The sequence below is a fragment of the Panulirus ornatus genome, chromosome 55, assembly GCF_036320965.1.
Source record: "Panulirus ornatus isolate Po-2019 chromosome 55, ASM3632096v1, whole genome shotgun sequence".
NCBI classification, from domain to species: Eukaryota; Metazoa; Arthropoda; class Malacostraca; order Decapoda; family Palinuridae; genus Panulirus; species Panulirus ornatus.
This window is the reverse complement of record NC_092278.1, coordinates 31,029,601-31,047,516: the sequence shown is the minus strand read 5'-3', so window position 1 is coordinate 31,047,516 and position 17,916 is coordinate 31,029,601. Positions and strand designations below refer to the sequence as shown.

General features: G+C 43.7%; 1 protein-coding gene across 1 annotated transcript in view; it reads right to left on the bottom strand.

The window, feature by feature from the left end:
- Positions 1-17,916, bottom strand: part of LOC139765640 (receptor-type tyrosine-protein phosphatase S-like) — a 113,618-nt gene that overhangs the window by 25,190 nt on the left and 70,512 nt on the right. Inside the window, exons 16-20 of the mRNA XM_071693328.1 lie at positions 15,245-15,571; positions 13,774-13,994; positions 10,074-10,146; positions 6,334-6,512; positions 1,462-1,655 (exon numbers count right to left, since the gene is read on the bottom strand). Coding sequence (XP_071549429.1) covers positions 1,462-1,655; positions 6,334-6,512; positions 10,074-10,146; positions 13,774-13,994; positions 15,245-15,571 — 994 coding nt within the window. The remainder of the gene's footprint in view (positions 1-1,461; positions 1,656-6,333; positions 6,513-10,073; positions 10,147-13,773; positions 13,995-15,244; positions 15,572-17,916) is intronic.

Sequence of the window (17,916 nt, the reverse complement as noted above, 5' to 3'; positions counted from 1 at the left end):
GGGGAAAACGGAAGTCTTAAAAGACACGGGGACTATGACAACATTGCAAACGGTATGAACAAAGGTCATGTCTGTACTGCATACGGTCACTTCTGTTCCGTCACGGATTTAGAATGCTAAAAGGCAGCATTTTGAAATGAGTCGTCTATACGTTGAGGTTGAAGTAGTGAGGGTTAAGTTAAACACTTACGAATTCAAACTTTTGATGGAATACAGGAGTAAAGACGTAGTACACGCATACGATGGTGTAAAGTTTTGTGAAATAAACAGTGAAGGAGAAAGGGGGTTGGTAATTTCAACCTCTGACCCATATATCCTCTTTGTCAATCTTTTCTCACTCATTCTTTCCATGTGACCAAACCATTTCAAAACACCCTCTTCTGCTCTCTCAACCACACTCTTTTTATTACCACACATCTCTCTTACCCTTTCATTATTTACTCGATCAAACCTCCTCACACCACATATTGTCCTCAAACATCTCATTTCCAGCACATCCACCCTCCTCCGCACAACTCTAGCTATAGCCCACGCCTCGCAACCATATAACTTTGTTGGAACCACTATTCCTTCAAACATACCCATTTTTGCTTTCCAAGATAACGTTCTCGACTTCCACACATTTTTCAACGTTCCCAGAACTTTCGCCCCCTCCCCCACCATATGATTCACTTCCTCTTCCGCTGTCAAATCCACTCCCAGATATCTAAAACACTTCACTTCCTCCAGTTTATCTCCATTCAAACTTACCTCCCAATTGACTTGTACCTCAACCATATTGTACCTAATAACCTTGCTGGTAGTCACATTCACTCTCAGCTTTCTTCTTTCACTCACTTTACCAAACTCAGTCACTAGCTTCTGCAGTTTCTCACCCGAATCAGCCACCAGCGCTTATCATCAACGAACAACAACTGACTCACTTTCCAAGCTCTCTCATCCACAACAGACTGCATACATACCCCTCTTTCCAAAACTCTTGCATTCACCTCCCGAACAACCCCATCCATAAACAAATTAAACAACCATGGAGACATCACGCACCCCTGCCGCAAACCGACATTCAGAGAGAGAGAGAGAGAGAGAGAGAGAGAGAGAGAGAGAGAGAGAGAGAGAGAGAGAGAGAGAGAGAGAGAGGTATTACTGGACTCATGCTCAAGGTACAGTATAGTGGAAACTTAGTCTCGCCAAAGAATTCCTCTCTCCAGAGGAATCTACTTTTACTCGCAGCCTTAGGACGCAGGCATCTAGAATAACACCTGGCCCTGCTAACCAAAGCTGCGCTACTTCCAGTAACGGAGAAATATGAATTCCTTTGTGGCGAGATGGTCTTTGACGAGACATGGCATACCTCCTCTCGCGTCGCTAAAGTTTGTGGCACCTACGACAAGGCTTTGGAGGTAATTAAGAGAATGGAAACTTGATATGCAGAGAGCCTGGCGAGTGGTATGAGGTACCTACACAGGGTAGATCGCTACTTTGGGCAGGTGGATGGTGATGCTTGTGTCGGTTTGGTCGACCTTCTCGACCTGTGAGAGTGGTTTAGGAGGTGTCGGCTTGGTCCACAGGCTTATCTTGGCTTCTTCACCACATTTCTCTTCATTGCAGGCTACCACCTTCACCGTGTACTGGTGAGCCGCTCTCAGCCCCGTGAACTAGGAGAGAAATAGAGGGTAATCTTAGATTATCTGAACCCAAGTACACCCTGTCGATGCCATCTCACCTCGCATCGTTACGACCACTGACTGAAATATGTCATTGTTCATTGATCCATTGATCCATTGATCATCATCATCTTCACCTTCACCAATCTGATCCTAAACTCTTACCAGTCTAAGAACACCATTACCACTCTGACCCTATCATCACTAGTCAGATCACCAACTTACTCGTCTGATCATCACCAATACTAGCCTCATTATCACCATCACTAGTCTTATCCTCACCATCATCAGTCTAATCACCAACACCAAAATGATCACTGGCACCAGTTTGATCACCAGAATGACTGTGATCACCAGCGTCGATGTGATCACCAGCAGCAGTAAAGTCTCCCGCGTCATTATGATCTCCAGCACCAACGTGATCACCAACATTAGTACAGTCACCAAAAGGATTAGGATCACAGGCACCAGCATAATCACCAGCACCAAGATCAACATCTCCGTTATGATTAGCATCAGTAGGAGCATAAGCACCAGTATGATCATCAGCATCAGATGATCACCAGCACCAGTATGATCACCAGCACCACTATAATCACCAACACCAGTAAGATCACCAACACCAGTGAGATCACCATCAACATTACGATCACCAGCACCAGGATGATCACCAACACCAGTGAGATCGCCAACACCAGTAAGATCACCAGCACCAGTAAGATCACCAACACCAGTGAGATCATCATCAACATTACGATCACCAGCACCAGGATGATCACCAACACCAGTAAGATCGCTAACACCAGTAAGATCACCAGCAGCACGATGATCACCAGCACCAAGATGATCACCAACACCAGGACGATCACCAACACTAGGACGATCACCAGCAGAACGATGATCAGCACCAGCATGAACACAAGCACCATTATGATCACAAGCACCAGGAAGATCACCAGCACCATTATGATCACAAGCACCATTAGGATCACCAGCACCAGCATGACCACCACCAGCACCATTAGGATCACCAGCACCAGCATGATCACCACCAGCACCATTATGATCACCAGCACCAGCATGACCACCACCAGCACCATTAGGATCACCAGCACCAGCATGATCACCACCAGCACCATTATGATCACCAGCACCAGCATGACCACCACCAGCACCATTATGATCACCAGCACCAGCATGATCACAAGCACCAGGACGATCACCAGCACCAGCATGATCACCACCAGCACCATTATGATCACCAGCACCAGCATGATTACAAGCACCAGGACGATCACCAGCACCAGCATGATCACCACCAGGACCATTATGATCACCAGCACCAGCATGATCACAAGCACCAGGACGATCACCAGCACCAGCATGATCACCACCAGCACCATTAGGATCACCAGCACCAGCATGATTACAAGCACCAGGACGATCACCAGCACCAGCATGATCACCACCAGCACCATTATGATCACCAGCACCAGCATGATCACAAGCACCAGGACGATCACCAGCACCAGCATGATCAGCACCAGCACCATTAGGATCACCAGCACCAGCATGATTACAAGCACCAGGACGATCACCAGCACCAGCATGATCACCACCAGCACCATTATGATCACCAGCACCAGCATGATCACAAGCACCAGGACGATCACCAGCACCAGCATGACCACCACCAGCACCATTATGATCACACGCACCATTATGATCACAAGCACCAGGACGATCACCAGCACCAGCATGACCACCACCAGCACCATTAGGATCACCAGCACCAGCATGATCACAAGCACCAGGACGATCACCAGCACCAGCATGATCAGCACCAGCACCATTATGATCACCAGCACCAGCATGATTACAAGCACCAGGACGATCACCAGCACCAGCATGACCACCACCAGCACCATTATGATCACCAGCACCATTATGATCACAAGCACCAGGACGATCACCAGCACCAGCATGATCACCACCAGCACCATTATGATCACCAGCACCAGCATGATTACAAGCACCAGGACGATCACCAGCACCAGCATGATCACCACCAGCACCATTAGGATCACCAGCACCAGCATGATCACAAGCACAGACGATCACAGACCAGCATGATCGCACCGCACATATTCACCAGCACCAGATGATTACAAAAGGAGATCACCAGCACCAATGATCACCACAGACCATTATGATACCAGCACCATATGATACAAGCACCAGGACGATCACGCACGATGATCACCCGACATTATATCACCGACCGCTGATACAAGCACCAGGACGATCACCGCACCGCTGATCACCATCAGCACTTAGATCCCAGCACCAGAGTACAAGATCCCCACCTAAGTACACCAGATTATGATCACCAGCACCAGCATGATCACAAGCACCATGAGATCACCAGCACCAGCATGACCACCACCAGCACCATTGATGATGATCACAAACACCAGACATAGACCACACACCCAGCACCATTATGATCACCAGCACCAGCATGATTACAAGCACCAGGACGATCACCAGCACCAGCATGACCACCACCAGCACCATTATGATCACCAGCACCAGCATGATCACCACCAGCACCATTATGATCACCAGCACCAGCATGATTACAAGCACCAGGACGATCACCAGCACCAACATGACCACCACCAGCACCATTATGATCACCAGCACCAGCATGATTACAAGCACCAGGACGATCACCAGCACCAGCATGATCAACACCAGCACCATTATGATCACCAGCACCAGCATGATCACAAGCACCAGGACGATCACCAGCACCAGCATGATCACCACCAGGACCATTATGATCACCAACACCAGCATGATCACCACCAGCACCATTAGGATCACCAGCACCAGCATGACCACCACCAGCACCATTATGATCACCAACACCAGCATGATCACCACCAGCACCATTATGATCACCAACACCAGCATGATCAACACCAGCACCATTATGATCACCAGCACCAGCATGATCACAAGCACCAGGACGATCACCAGCACCAGCATGATCACCACCAGCACCATTATGATCACCAGCACCAGCATGATCACAAGCACCAGGACGATCACCAGCACCAGCATGACCACCACCAGCACCATTATGATCACCAGCACCAGCATGATCACAAGCACCAGGACGATCACCAGCACCAGCATGACCACCACCAGCACCATTATGATCACCAGCACCAGCATGATCACAAGCACCAGACGATCACCAGCACCAGCATGATCACCACCAGCACCATTATGATCACCAGCACCAGCATGATCACAAGCACCAGGACGATCACCAGCACCAGCATGACCACCACCAGCACCATTATGATCACCAGCACCAGCATGATCACAAGCACCAGGACGATCACCAGCACCAGCATGATCACCACCAGCACCATTATGATCACCAGCACCAGCATGATCACAAGCACCAGGACGATCACCAGCACCAGCATGATCACCACCAGCACCATTATGATCACCAGCACCAGCATGACCACCACCAGCACCATTATGATCACCAGCACCAGCATGATCACAAGCACCAGGACGATCACCAGCACCAGCATGATCACCACCAGCACCATTATGATCACCAGCACCAGCATGATCACAAGCACCAGGACGATCACCAGCACCAGCATGATCACCACCAGCACCATTATGATCACCAGCACCAGCATGATCACAAGCACCAGGACGATCACCAGCACCAGCATGACCACCACCAGCACCATTATGATCACCAGCACCAGCATGATTACAAGCACCAGGACGATCACCAGCACCAGCATGACCACCACCAGCACCATTATGATCACCAGCACCATTATGATCACAAGCACCAGGACGATCACCAGCACCAGCATGACCACCACCAGCACCATTATGATCACCAGCACCATTATGATCACAAGCACCAGGACGATCACCAGCACCAGCATGATCCACCACCAGCACCATTATGATCACCAGCACCAGCATGATCACAAGCACCAGGACGATCACCAGCACCAGCATGACCACCACCAGCACCATTATGATCACCAACACCATTATGATCACAAGCACCAGGACGATCACCAGCACCAGCATGACCACCACCAACACCATTATGATCACCAGCACCAGCATGATCACAAGCACCAGGACGATCACCAGCACCAGCATGATCACCACCAGGACCATTATGATCACCAGCACCAGCATGATCACAAGCACCAGGACGATCACCAGCACCAGCATGACCACCACCAGCACCATTAGGATCACCAGCACCAGCATGATCACCACCAGCACCATTATGATCACCAGCACCAGCATGATCACAAGCACCAGGACGATCACCAGCACCAGCATGATCAACACCAGCACCATTATGATCACCAACACCAGCATGATCACAAGCACCAGGACGATCACCAGCACCAGCATGACCAACACCAGCACCATTAGGATCACCAGCACCAGCATGATCACCATCACGGCTATCATGACCACCGTCACAGACCAAGCGCTCCTGCTGACTCCTACAATTCCTACCGGCAGACCTGATGATTAAAAAAAAAAAGATTAATAACTGTCAATTAGCATACAGACGATTACTGTGGTAGAGGCAGACCCGTATGACTTTAGCTGTAGTGTTGAGGCTGGCCAGTTGCTCGCTGGCAAGGGGTTGGACGGTCTGAGCTGAGGTGGTGTAGTTGACGGGTCCGTATGTTGACACCGGCTCCTCCCACTGCACCACCGCCTCTGTCTGTGTGACGTTCACCACATTCAGGTCAAGGGGTGGTGTCGGTCCTGTAACACCAGAGGTGACCGTCATCTCTCGCTGTTACGCTTAAAGGTACACAAGGGGCGACTCAGCGTGTGGTGAGCGTGTGATGCATGGTAGAGTGTGGTGATAGTGTAATGTGTGTGGCATAGTGTGTGGCGAGTGTGTTATGTTTGACATGATGTGGTGACAGTGTGGTAAGATTACCGTCTCGTACATCCACCTGTTTGGGAGGTTGAAATTATGTTCCCCCTCCAATGGTTCTTGATGTATTTTGCACGATTCACACTCTTTCAAAAAGACATTCAGAAACAAAAAAACATCGGAAAAAAAAGAAACTAAACCAAATCTAAACTAACCGGGGCCTACCGTAACTCATACATAGGGGTGCTTACCTTGATCAACCTCGTCATTCACAAGCTGCATTGGCCCCTGTTTCTTCGGATAAGTTTAGAGTTTGTCGATAGTGAGGAAGAACTGGTGTGGACGCCTTCGCCTCCTGGCTCGCTGACTGTATGGCGAACAATCATCATGCCAAGTAAGCTTCACCCACTCCTTAATGTCCCTCCACAAGTACTCGACATTCTGCGTGTGGATATTGCGGTTATGTAGATCACCAAAATCCCCGAAGTGGTTCATCATAAAGTGGCGGTATCTCTAGTTCTTCAGGCTGTTGTAGACTGCTCACTGGTCGTTCACGATGGTTGTCCCTGGCCATATATGCCGTTTGATTAGCATCAGCGTCGCGTTTACGAGAGGAATGCCGCGCAATACTTCTTGGACTATCGCTACCACTAGACAACCTACGTAGATGTCACACAGAAAACGGCCTCTCTCGTATTTCTCCTCTCCGAATTGCGAGGCGTCGATTACCACAATAGAACCATGGCCTTGTGCTGGCTGTGGATGGTAAACCCAGGACTCCGTCACCTCCGAACAGAAACAGCGCCAGTCGACACTCGCACTGAGAGACAGGTTCAGGCACTTGACGACGGTATAATGATCCAAGACCATACGGAGCCAAATGATTCACAAATGATATCACTTTCCATAGCTCCGGCTTAGCACCATCGACAAATGTGTCTCTAAGAAGTGATAATGATTACACTTCTTACACTTAGGAATAACTGGATATACTTCTCGCAGTTCACTTCAGTATGAACAAATGCACATAGGGTCAGACTCTTGATGGTACGTTCTGCGGCCCAGCCATCGACTTAAGAACACACAGGAGCTCTGTCGGACGTTCGTCACGTAAACAATGGACTTAGAAACAATACGATAATGTATCGTAATTTCTTAGGGAAGCAATCATTTCCGGGAGAAATGGTATAGAAGGGAAGGGTCTTAAAATTGCCAAACCTAATGAAAATTGAAATACAAGAAATCCGCTGATTTTCGAAACGGCAATGTGTGATGTAGTGTGGTGATAATGCAATGGGTGAAGCAGTGTGATGATATTGTAATGTTTGGAACAGTATGATGATAATACAAAAGTCCACATCAAGGCCGTTCCTTAACTGAAATATAGAGAGGACTGTGAGAGGGGGAAAAAGACAAGGGAATGTATGTACGAATTTTCGAGGAAGTGAAAAACCTGTCTTTTTAGATGTGCCAGGTCATATTTATTAGGAAAGACTTGAGAAGGTAGAGCATTTCAAAGCCTCGACGTGTGGGGAAAGAAACAGTTATCAAAACGGCCCATCCTTGACAAACGGCTTCACTGGAAATCCAACTATCCAGTTTATACTTTTCCAAAAGAAGGAACAGAGAAAGGAGCCATGTGAAGATATTCCCTTTAAGGCTCAGCCCTTCGTTCTTAACCCTGTCTCGCTGCTGCGTGAAATGGCAATTGTATGAATATATATATAAACTTATATATCTATATCTATATCTATATCTATATATATATATATATATATATATATATATATATATATATATATATATATATATATATATATATATATATATATATATATATATATATATATAGGAAGTGAATCATAGGGTGGGGGAGGGGGCGAAAGTCTGGGAGCGTTGAAGAATGTGTGGAAGTCGAGAACATTATCTCGGAAAGAAAAAATGGGTATGTTTGAAGGAATAGTGGTTCCAACAATGTTATATGGTTGCGAGGCGTGGGCTATGGATAAAGTTGTGCGGAGGAGGGTGGATGTGCTGGAAATGAGATGTTTGAGGACAATATGTGGTGTGAGGTGGTTTGATCGAGTAGGTAATAATAGGGTAAGAGAGATGTGTGGTAATGAAAAGAAAGTGGTTGAGAGAGTAGAAGAGGGTGTTTTGAAATGGTTTGGTCACATGGAGAGAATGAGTGAGGAAAGATTGACCAAGAGGATATATGTGGCTGAGGTGGAGGGAACGAGAAGTGGGAGACCAAATTGGAGGTAGAAGGATGGAGTGAAAAAGATTTTGTGTGATCGTGGCCTGAAGATGCAGGAGGGTGAAAGGCGTGCAAGGAATAGAGTGAATTGGAACGATGTGGTATACCGGGGTCGACGTGCTGTCAATGGATTGAACCAGGGCATGTGAAGCGTCTGGGGTAGACCATGGAAAGTTGTGTGGGGCCTGGATGTGGAAAGGGAGCTGTGGTTTCACTTCATTATTACTTGACAGATAGAGACTGAGTGTGAATGAATGTGGCCTTTGTTGTCTTTTCGTAGCGCTACTTCGCGCACATGATGGGGGAAGGGGTTATTATATCATGTGTGGCGGGGTGGCGATGGAAATGAATAAAGGCAGACAGTATGAACGATGTGCATGTGTATATATATATATATATGTTTGTGTGTGTGTATATGTATGTATACGTTGAGATTTATAGGTATGTATATTTGCATGTGTGGACGTGTATGTATATACATGTGTATGTGGGTGGGTTGGGCCATTCTTTCGTTTGTTTCCTTGCGCCACCTCGCAAACGCGGAGACAGCGACAAAGCAAAATAGATAATATATATCTTTCTTTCAAACTATTCGCCATTTCCCGCATTAGCGAGGTAGCGTTAAGAACAGAGGACTGGGCCTTTGAGGGAATATATATATATATATATATATATATATATATATATATATATATATATATATATATATATATATATATATATATATATGTATATATATATATATATATATATATATATATATATATATATATATATATATATATATATATATATATATATATATATATATATATATATATATATATATATATATATATATATATATATATATATATATATATATTATATATATATATATATGGTCTCTCTTCAGTTTTTACGGTTGTGTGGTAATAGTTTAACTTGCTTTTGGAGTGTAGAGTAACAGTTTCTGTGTGTAGTGTAGTTACATTACACTGATAACTGAAATAATTACCTTTCTTTCACACTTACCGTGTACACATATATATATGATGCGTCTATATCAACATGTATGTTCAGTGAGCATTGATGTTTATCATAATTCATTTATCAAAAACTGATAAGATGCATAAATCTAGTTACTTCCAGATCATTGGGGTATCTATAGGTGTATACAGAAGTATAATAACTCAAATGCACCTACTTGCTTTCTTTGTCTTGGCTGTCCGACTAACCAGTGGACCGAATCCACTTACCCAGAGGTTCTTCGCTCTCACCTGCGGGCGTGAAACACAGACGTGAAAGACGAAGCAAAGTTATTCACAGGCAAACATAGCGCCAAGAGAGAGTGGTGTGAGGGGAGAGTGGTGTGAGGGGAGTGTGGTGTGAGGGGAGAGTGGTGTGAGGGGACTGTGGTGTGAGGGGAGAGTGGTGTGTGGGGTGGTTCTTCTTGTCTCCTCCGGGTGAGCCATTCATTTCCCCAGAGGTTGTAAGACAGGAAGGGAGGCTGTTGTATCGCCTTGGCTGTCTTGCGTCTTGAACTGTGCGCCACTCCTGACGTCTGGTACGCTCCCCGGTGGTGACGAAGCCAGAGAGAGAGGAGAAGATCACTTGGGAGAGGGAGAGCGTTACTGGGGAGGAGGAGGGAGAAGAATACTTGGGAGAGTGCGGAACATTGGTGGGGAGAAGGAAGAACGTTACTGGGGAAAGGGGAGTAAACTGTTGGGGAGAGAGAGGGGACGATTACCTACAGAGGGAGAATATGGATGGGGAGACGGTATGATTACTGGGAGCAGAGAGACGGGGTGGGGAGGTTAAGATCATCGAGGAGGTGGGTGAAGATTACCGGGGAGATGGATGAAGATAACCGAAGCTATGTAGAGAACTAGGATGGGCGATAGGACACGGTGAGAGAGCAAGACTCAGCATCATCTGGTCAGCAGATAAGCTGAAGGAATAAGTATGTGAGAGAGGCACTTGGAGGTTGACATCATCCCTACCCTATCGTCAGAGTCCTATTTTAGGTGGATGATAAAGGGGCTAAACTGTCTGCAGGCAAATATTAGAATATTAGAATACTAGAATATTAGAATATTACAATAGCTCTAAAGTATAAGAAGATATTAAGATATCCAGCAAGCTTTTCACATCCTACATAAGGTCGAGATTAGAATACGCTCTCAGATTTGGCCAACGGACCTGAAGAAGCTCAGAGTTATTGGAGAAGGAGCCGAGGAGGGCAGTGATGATAGCACTAGAATTAAGAGAACTGAATTAGAGAGAAAGACTAGAAGTTTTGAATTGGCTCACCAACAGGATGATGAAGTAGACAGTGAACCATTCTTAGACAGATGTAGGGACAGAATAACAATGGGACGTAAGTTGAAGTTTAGCTAGAAACTTGTTAGACAGAGATGTAAGGATGTGTCTTTATAGTATATGGGAGGCGGAGAAGCGGGAAAAACTTGATAGAGGGAGTGGCAATGCAAGCAGCATGCTGATGTTTAGAATGATATCTGATAATAGGATATGTCCAAGACACGGTGCCATAGGAGCGGAAATCTCCTCCCCTGAACGGGTCAAATACTTAAGTACACACACACACACACACACACACACACACACACACACACACACACACACACACACACACACACACACACAAGCAGATGATTCAAAAGGCTTCACGAGAGTAAAACTTCTTTTCCAGTTTCGTACAAATAGTTAACTACAGTGGTGAAAATAGGTAACTACATTGGTTGGAAAGAAAAAAGGCAGAGAAGAGACCGGAATCATTAGCCTTGGGAAGTTGAGAAACAGGATCAGCAAACACAAGAGTTACAGGAGTAAATAAAGACACAAGAGAATCAACTTAAAGATCATTAGTGTCATGACACAGAATGGGATATTTGGGAAAGGTGGAATTCTAATCAAGGGGTATTATGACAAAATCACATCAGTTGAAGGAGATCCGGAAGGGACGTAATCGGAGGAAAGTCGGAGGATTGGAGGGGAAAAGAATCGATGACTTGGGATCAGGCTCTCCTCTGGAAATGCCCATAACACAGAGACCAAAGACTATTGAAGAGAGAAGGCGGGAAGGTTTGCAGGCAAGACCAAGTTCTAGAGCTGTTCAACACTGGAGACAGAAGCACCAAGGCAAATATCATCCAGTGAAGGTGCTCAGAGACTGTCAGTGTTGGAGCAATTAAGGAAACATATGTGGTCCAGCATGTGGAAGGTTCAGAAGTCTGTAGAGTAGAGGGCATCAGAATTTGTTAGCAAAAAAAGTGGATCTTTTTTTTTTGAGATAACACGAGAGATATGGAAGCTGCAAGATCAAGACTGAAGGATTTAACAAAGATGGGGTGACACCCACTTTATGAACACTGGTGAAGGAGATTGAGAAACGTAATTCATCGAAGGTATTTGTGCTGGAAGAAGATCATATTCAAAACGAAAAAAAGGTTCCTGCTAGAGATTATAGACGTACCAAACGCAGTTTCTGTGATAGAAAAAAAAAGAAAGAAAATGATTGATGGATATAATCAAGACATAAGGGAACGAAACCAGTAATTGCTCCGTTCATATCAGGGTTATGTAGCTAGAACGTAGTAACACACACACACACACACACACACACACACACACACACACATATATATATATATATATATATATATATATATATATATATATATATATATATATATATATATATATATATATATATATATATATATATATATATATATATATATATATATATATATATATACTTTCTTGTGAAAGTGAGCACCGTTGTTGACAAAAGAGAATGATGGGTGGATTGCTTATGTCCCGTTCGTCAGAGAGCATTTGACACTGAACCTCAGAGGAGGATGGTAAAGAAGTTTGATCTTCAGGCAGAAGTAAGGGAGGGATTCCTTCATTCGATAAAAGATTATCTTGATAGCGTGGTACGAAGTACGGCCGTTAGTCGAGCCTTCTCAGATTGGGTTGAGATGATCAGTGGCATGCCACAGTGTTTTGTTCTGGAACCGTTGCTCTTCTTGATCTTTAGAAATGACTTGCCAGAAGGGTTGGACTCCTACCTGAGTATGTAGGTTGATGAGGCAAAGGTCTCGTGAGTGTAAAAAGGAAGGGGATTTACATCAAGTTGTAAGGGGATCAAAACAAACTAGAGTTTTGGTGATACATGGTTGATGATATCGAATCCCAATGAATGCAAAATAATAAGGTCTCGATATCAGTATTATCCAGCGGGAAACAACTGGAGGAATCTATATGTGAGAAAGAACTGTGAGTCGTGATTATACCCAACTTGTCGTCTGAGTCCCACATTAAGAGGATAGTGAGAGAGACAAGCTGTCTGCTGGTAGATATTAAGATTACGTTCAAAGACATGTATCAAGAGATATTCACAAACTGTTCTGGTCTACGATAGCCCATAGCTAGAATATGCGTCTCAAGTGTGGACACAGTGGTCAGTGAGCTTGAAAAGAAAAAAGCATAAAGAACTGATGGAAAAGTCCAACGGAGGTCGACAAAGATGATACCAGAATCAAGACGGCTGAGTCACAATGAAAGGTTAGATGTCATAAATTTGCCCAACATGAAGTTAACATGGAGTACATATTCGACAAATGTAACGAAAGAACAACCACAAACAATAACATGAAGCTGAGCAGACAGCTTTTTAGAAAAAAAATAAATAATGTAGAGAAATGATTCTCATCGTACAACAGTTGTGGGTGGAAGGAACAGAGTGAATGATACAACTTTGAAAAGAAAATGTTCAAGAGCTGGGGGGCTCTTCCATGAGTGTAGGATTCTTTCCCCGTATAATACAAATAAGTAATCAAAAGTGAATGGTTACATACAGTACTGGGAGCATGACCTACCCGGATGACATACTCTTGGTTGGGTGTAAGGTGTTTGATAGTGAAGGTCTTATTACTACTAGACAATGACACCGTCGTCCAGCTTTGTGAGCTCGCCTCAATCCAGGCTATCTTGAACAAAGAGAGTTGGCCTCTGGGTGGGTAGTCGTCAGGGTCGTCCCACTCGACCGTCAGGGACTCGGAATTCTCAAACACGTTCATATTTGTCACCGGCCCTGGCGCTGTTGAGAGGGTTATCATTACTGACTGAAGTCCTTCCCTTACGTGAATATGACTAAGGGTTTCTTATCCTGCTTTGATCTGTATAGGTCTCATGGGAAAGAATTTTTATGTTTCAAAGAGGACATGATTTCAAAGGCGAGCTTCGTCCACAGACGTCCAAAGAGCGAAGGATTTCATGATACACAAACTCTTGGAATGTACAGGTCTGATACAGCGAATTCCATTTAGCGTCGCCGTTCACGGAAATAATGGAGTCAGATACTTTTGATAGATCGGGCAATACAAATATCGTTATTTATCATTATGATTATAATTTGCCACACTAATCTGCAAGCCCAGGAGTTTTTCCTCCATCACAAACAGCCTCGAAAGAACCCCGGGGTCTGCTACTGTTTAAATTCCTTTGTAATCTATCGTCGTTTTTATATACTGTTTGGCGAAGCAGCTAAAATCAATGGTCGCAGGAAGGTTCTGTTGTTAAACAAATGGTAACGAAGTTCCTCAGTGGCCACAATAGCTTTCACTGAGACAAAGAAAAGAAATGTACTTTTCTTTTCTTCCCACAGGATAACAGAGATCTTTTCCAGCGTAGCGTTGATGTACCACCTCCCATGACCAATCCTAGCGTGCCATGTTGATTTTGCACCTATGGGATTTCTCCCATTACCCTGTTTATGTGTTTTAACACAGCGATTTTTCCCGTTGCTGTGTTGTGTCCTATTGATCTTTACTTGTGTGTTCAGTTGCTGTGTTGCACTCTATTGACCTTTGTTGATGTGTCTCGTTGCTGTGTTGTAGCCTATTGATCTTTCCTGGTGTTTCCCGTTGCTGTGTTGTAGCCTATGGATCTCTCCTGGTGTGTCCCGTTGCTGTGTTGTACCCGGTGTGTCCCGTCGCTGTGTTGTACCCGGTGTGTCCCGTCGCTGTGTTGTACCCGGTGTGTCCCGTCGCTGTGTTGTACACTGTGTGTCCCGTCGCTGTGTTGTACCCGGTGTGTCCCGTCGCTGTGTTCTTCCCCAGAGATGCTCCAAAATACTGTGTTAATGTGTCTCTGTGTAACACAGTTCATCTTCACCTCGTCTCATCCTATCGAGACAGCGACAATCACTGGACGCAAATAGACCTCTTGTACCTCTATGCATACAGTGCCGAGGCAATAATATCACAGGAGATATGGTAAACCAAAGAATTCCAGCATAACGCAGTGTGACACCCACAAAACCCGATGTAAGACTCAGACCAAACATACCTGCAGGATCGGTCGTGAAGACCTCACTCTTGTTCAGGCTACGGTTACTTCCTTCATCATTGGCAGGGTACACTGTCACTCTGTAGGCCGTGTAGGCCAGCATATCACCAGGCAGAGATATAAGGAATCTCGAGGATGAAGAATCTGACTGGTAGACAAAAGCTTCGCTCCTCTCGGCATCATATTCTAGAATGTCGTCGTCGTGCGGCCGGAGAAGATACCCCACCCGAAAACCAGGCCCGTTCTCCAGGTTGCATTGACCATCCACAGTAACAAAACAGTTGTAGTTACTTGGACACGTAATGTCCTCAATCTTGTTGTTAGGAACTGGAGGGAGAACATGAGAGGTGTTACAATCTGATGTGACAAATCAGAAAACAAGTATTATTTGCATATATATATATATATATATATATATATATATATATATATATATATATATATATATATATATATATATATATATATATATATTTTTTTTTTTTTTTTCATACTATTCGCCATTTCCCGCGATAGCGAGGTAGCGTTAAGAACAGAGGACTGGGCCTTTGAGGGAATATCCTCACCTGGCCCTCTTCTCTGTTCCTTCTTTTGGAAAATTAAAAAAAAAAAAAACGAGAGGGGAGGATTTCCAGCCCCCCGCTCCCTCCCCTTTTAGTCGCCTTCTACGACACGCAGGGAATGCGTGGGAAGTATTCTTTCTCCCCTATCCCCAGGGATAATATATATATATATATATATATATATATATATATATATATATATATATATATATATATATATATATATATATATGAATATGTATATATATAGATATATATAAATAAATAAATAAATGAATAAATAAATAAATAAATATATATATATATATATATATATATATATATATATATATATATATATATATATATATATATATATATATATATATATATATATATATATATATATATATATATATATATATATATATATATATATATATATATATATACATATATATATATATATATATTTTTTTTTTTTTTTTTTTTTTTTTTGCTTTGTCGCTGTCTCCCGCGTTTGCGAGGTAGCGGAAGGAAACAGACGAGAGAAATGGCCCAACCCACCCTGTCAGGTACACATGTATATTCATACACGTCCACACACGCAAATATACATGCCCATACATCTCAATGTACACATATATATACACACACAGACACATACATATATACACATGCACATAATTCACACTGTCTGCCCTTATTCATTCCCATCGCCACCTCGCCACACATGGAATAACATCCCCCTCCCCCCTCATGTGTGCGAGGTAGCGCTAGGAAAAGACAACAAAGGCCCCATTCGTTCACACTCAGTCTCTAGCTGTCATGTAATAATGCACCGAAACCACAGCTCCCTTCCCACATCCAGGCCCCACAGAACTTTACATGGTTCACCCCAGACGCTTCACATGCCCTGATTCAATCAATATATATATATATATATATACATATATATATATATATATATATATATATATATATATATATATATATATATATATATATATATATATATATATATATATCATCCCTGGGGATGGGGGAGAAAGAATACTTCCCACGTATTCCCTGCGTGTCGTGGACAGGCGACTAAAAGGGGAGGAAGCGGGGGGCTGGAAATCCTCCCCTCTCGTTTTTTTCTTGATTTTCCAAAAGAAGGAACAGAGAATTGGGCCAGGTGAGGGTATTCCCTCAAAGGCCCAGTCCTCTGTTCTTAACGCTACCTCGCTAATGCGGGAATTGGCGAATAGTTTGAAAGAAAAAGAAATATATATATATATATATATATATATATATATATATATATATATATATATATATATATATATATATATATATATATATATATATATATATATATACATGTTTATGGATGGTGTTGTTAGGGAGGTGAATGCAAGAGTTTTGGAAAGAGGAGCAAGTATACAGTCTGTTGTGGATGAGAGAGCTTGGGAAGTGAGTCAGTTGCTGTTCGCTGATGATACAGCGCTGGTGGCTGATTCGGGTGAGAAACTACAGAAGTTGGTGACTGACTTTGGTAAAGTGTGTGAAAGAAGAAAGCTAAGAGTAAATGTGAATAAGAGCAAGGTTATTAGGTACAGTAGGGTTTAGGGACAAGTCAATTGAGAGGTAAGTTTGAATTGAGAAAAACTGGAGGATGTGAAGTGTTTTAGATATCTGGGAGTGGATTTGGTAGCGGATGGAACCATGGAAGCGGAAGTGAGTCACATGGTGGGGAGGAGGCGAAAGTTCTGGAAGCATTGAAAAGTGTGTGGAAGGCGAGAATATTATCTCGGAAAGTAAAAATGGGTATGTTTGATGGAATAGTTGTTCCAACATTGTTATTTGGTTGAGAGGCGTGGGCTATAGATAGAGTTGTGCGGAGGAGGATGGATGTGTTGGAAATGAGATGTTTGAGGACAATATGTGGTGTCAGGTGGTTTGATCGAGTAAGTAATGAAAGGGTAGGAGAGATGTGTGGTAATAAAAGGAGTGTGGTTGAGATAGCAGAAGAGGGTGTTTTGAAATGGTTTGGCCACATGGAGGGAATGAGCGAGGAAAGATTGACAAAAGTGAATATTTGTATCGAAAAAGATTTTGAGCGATCGGGGCCTGAACATGCAGGAG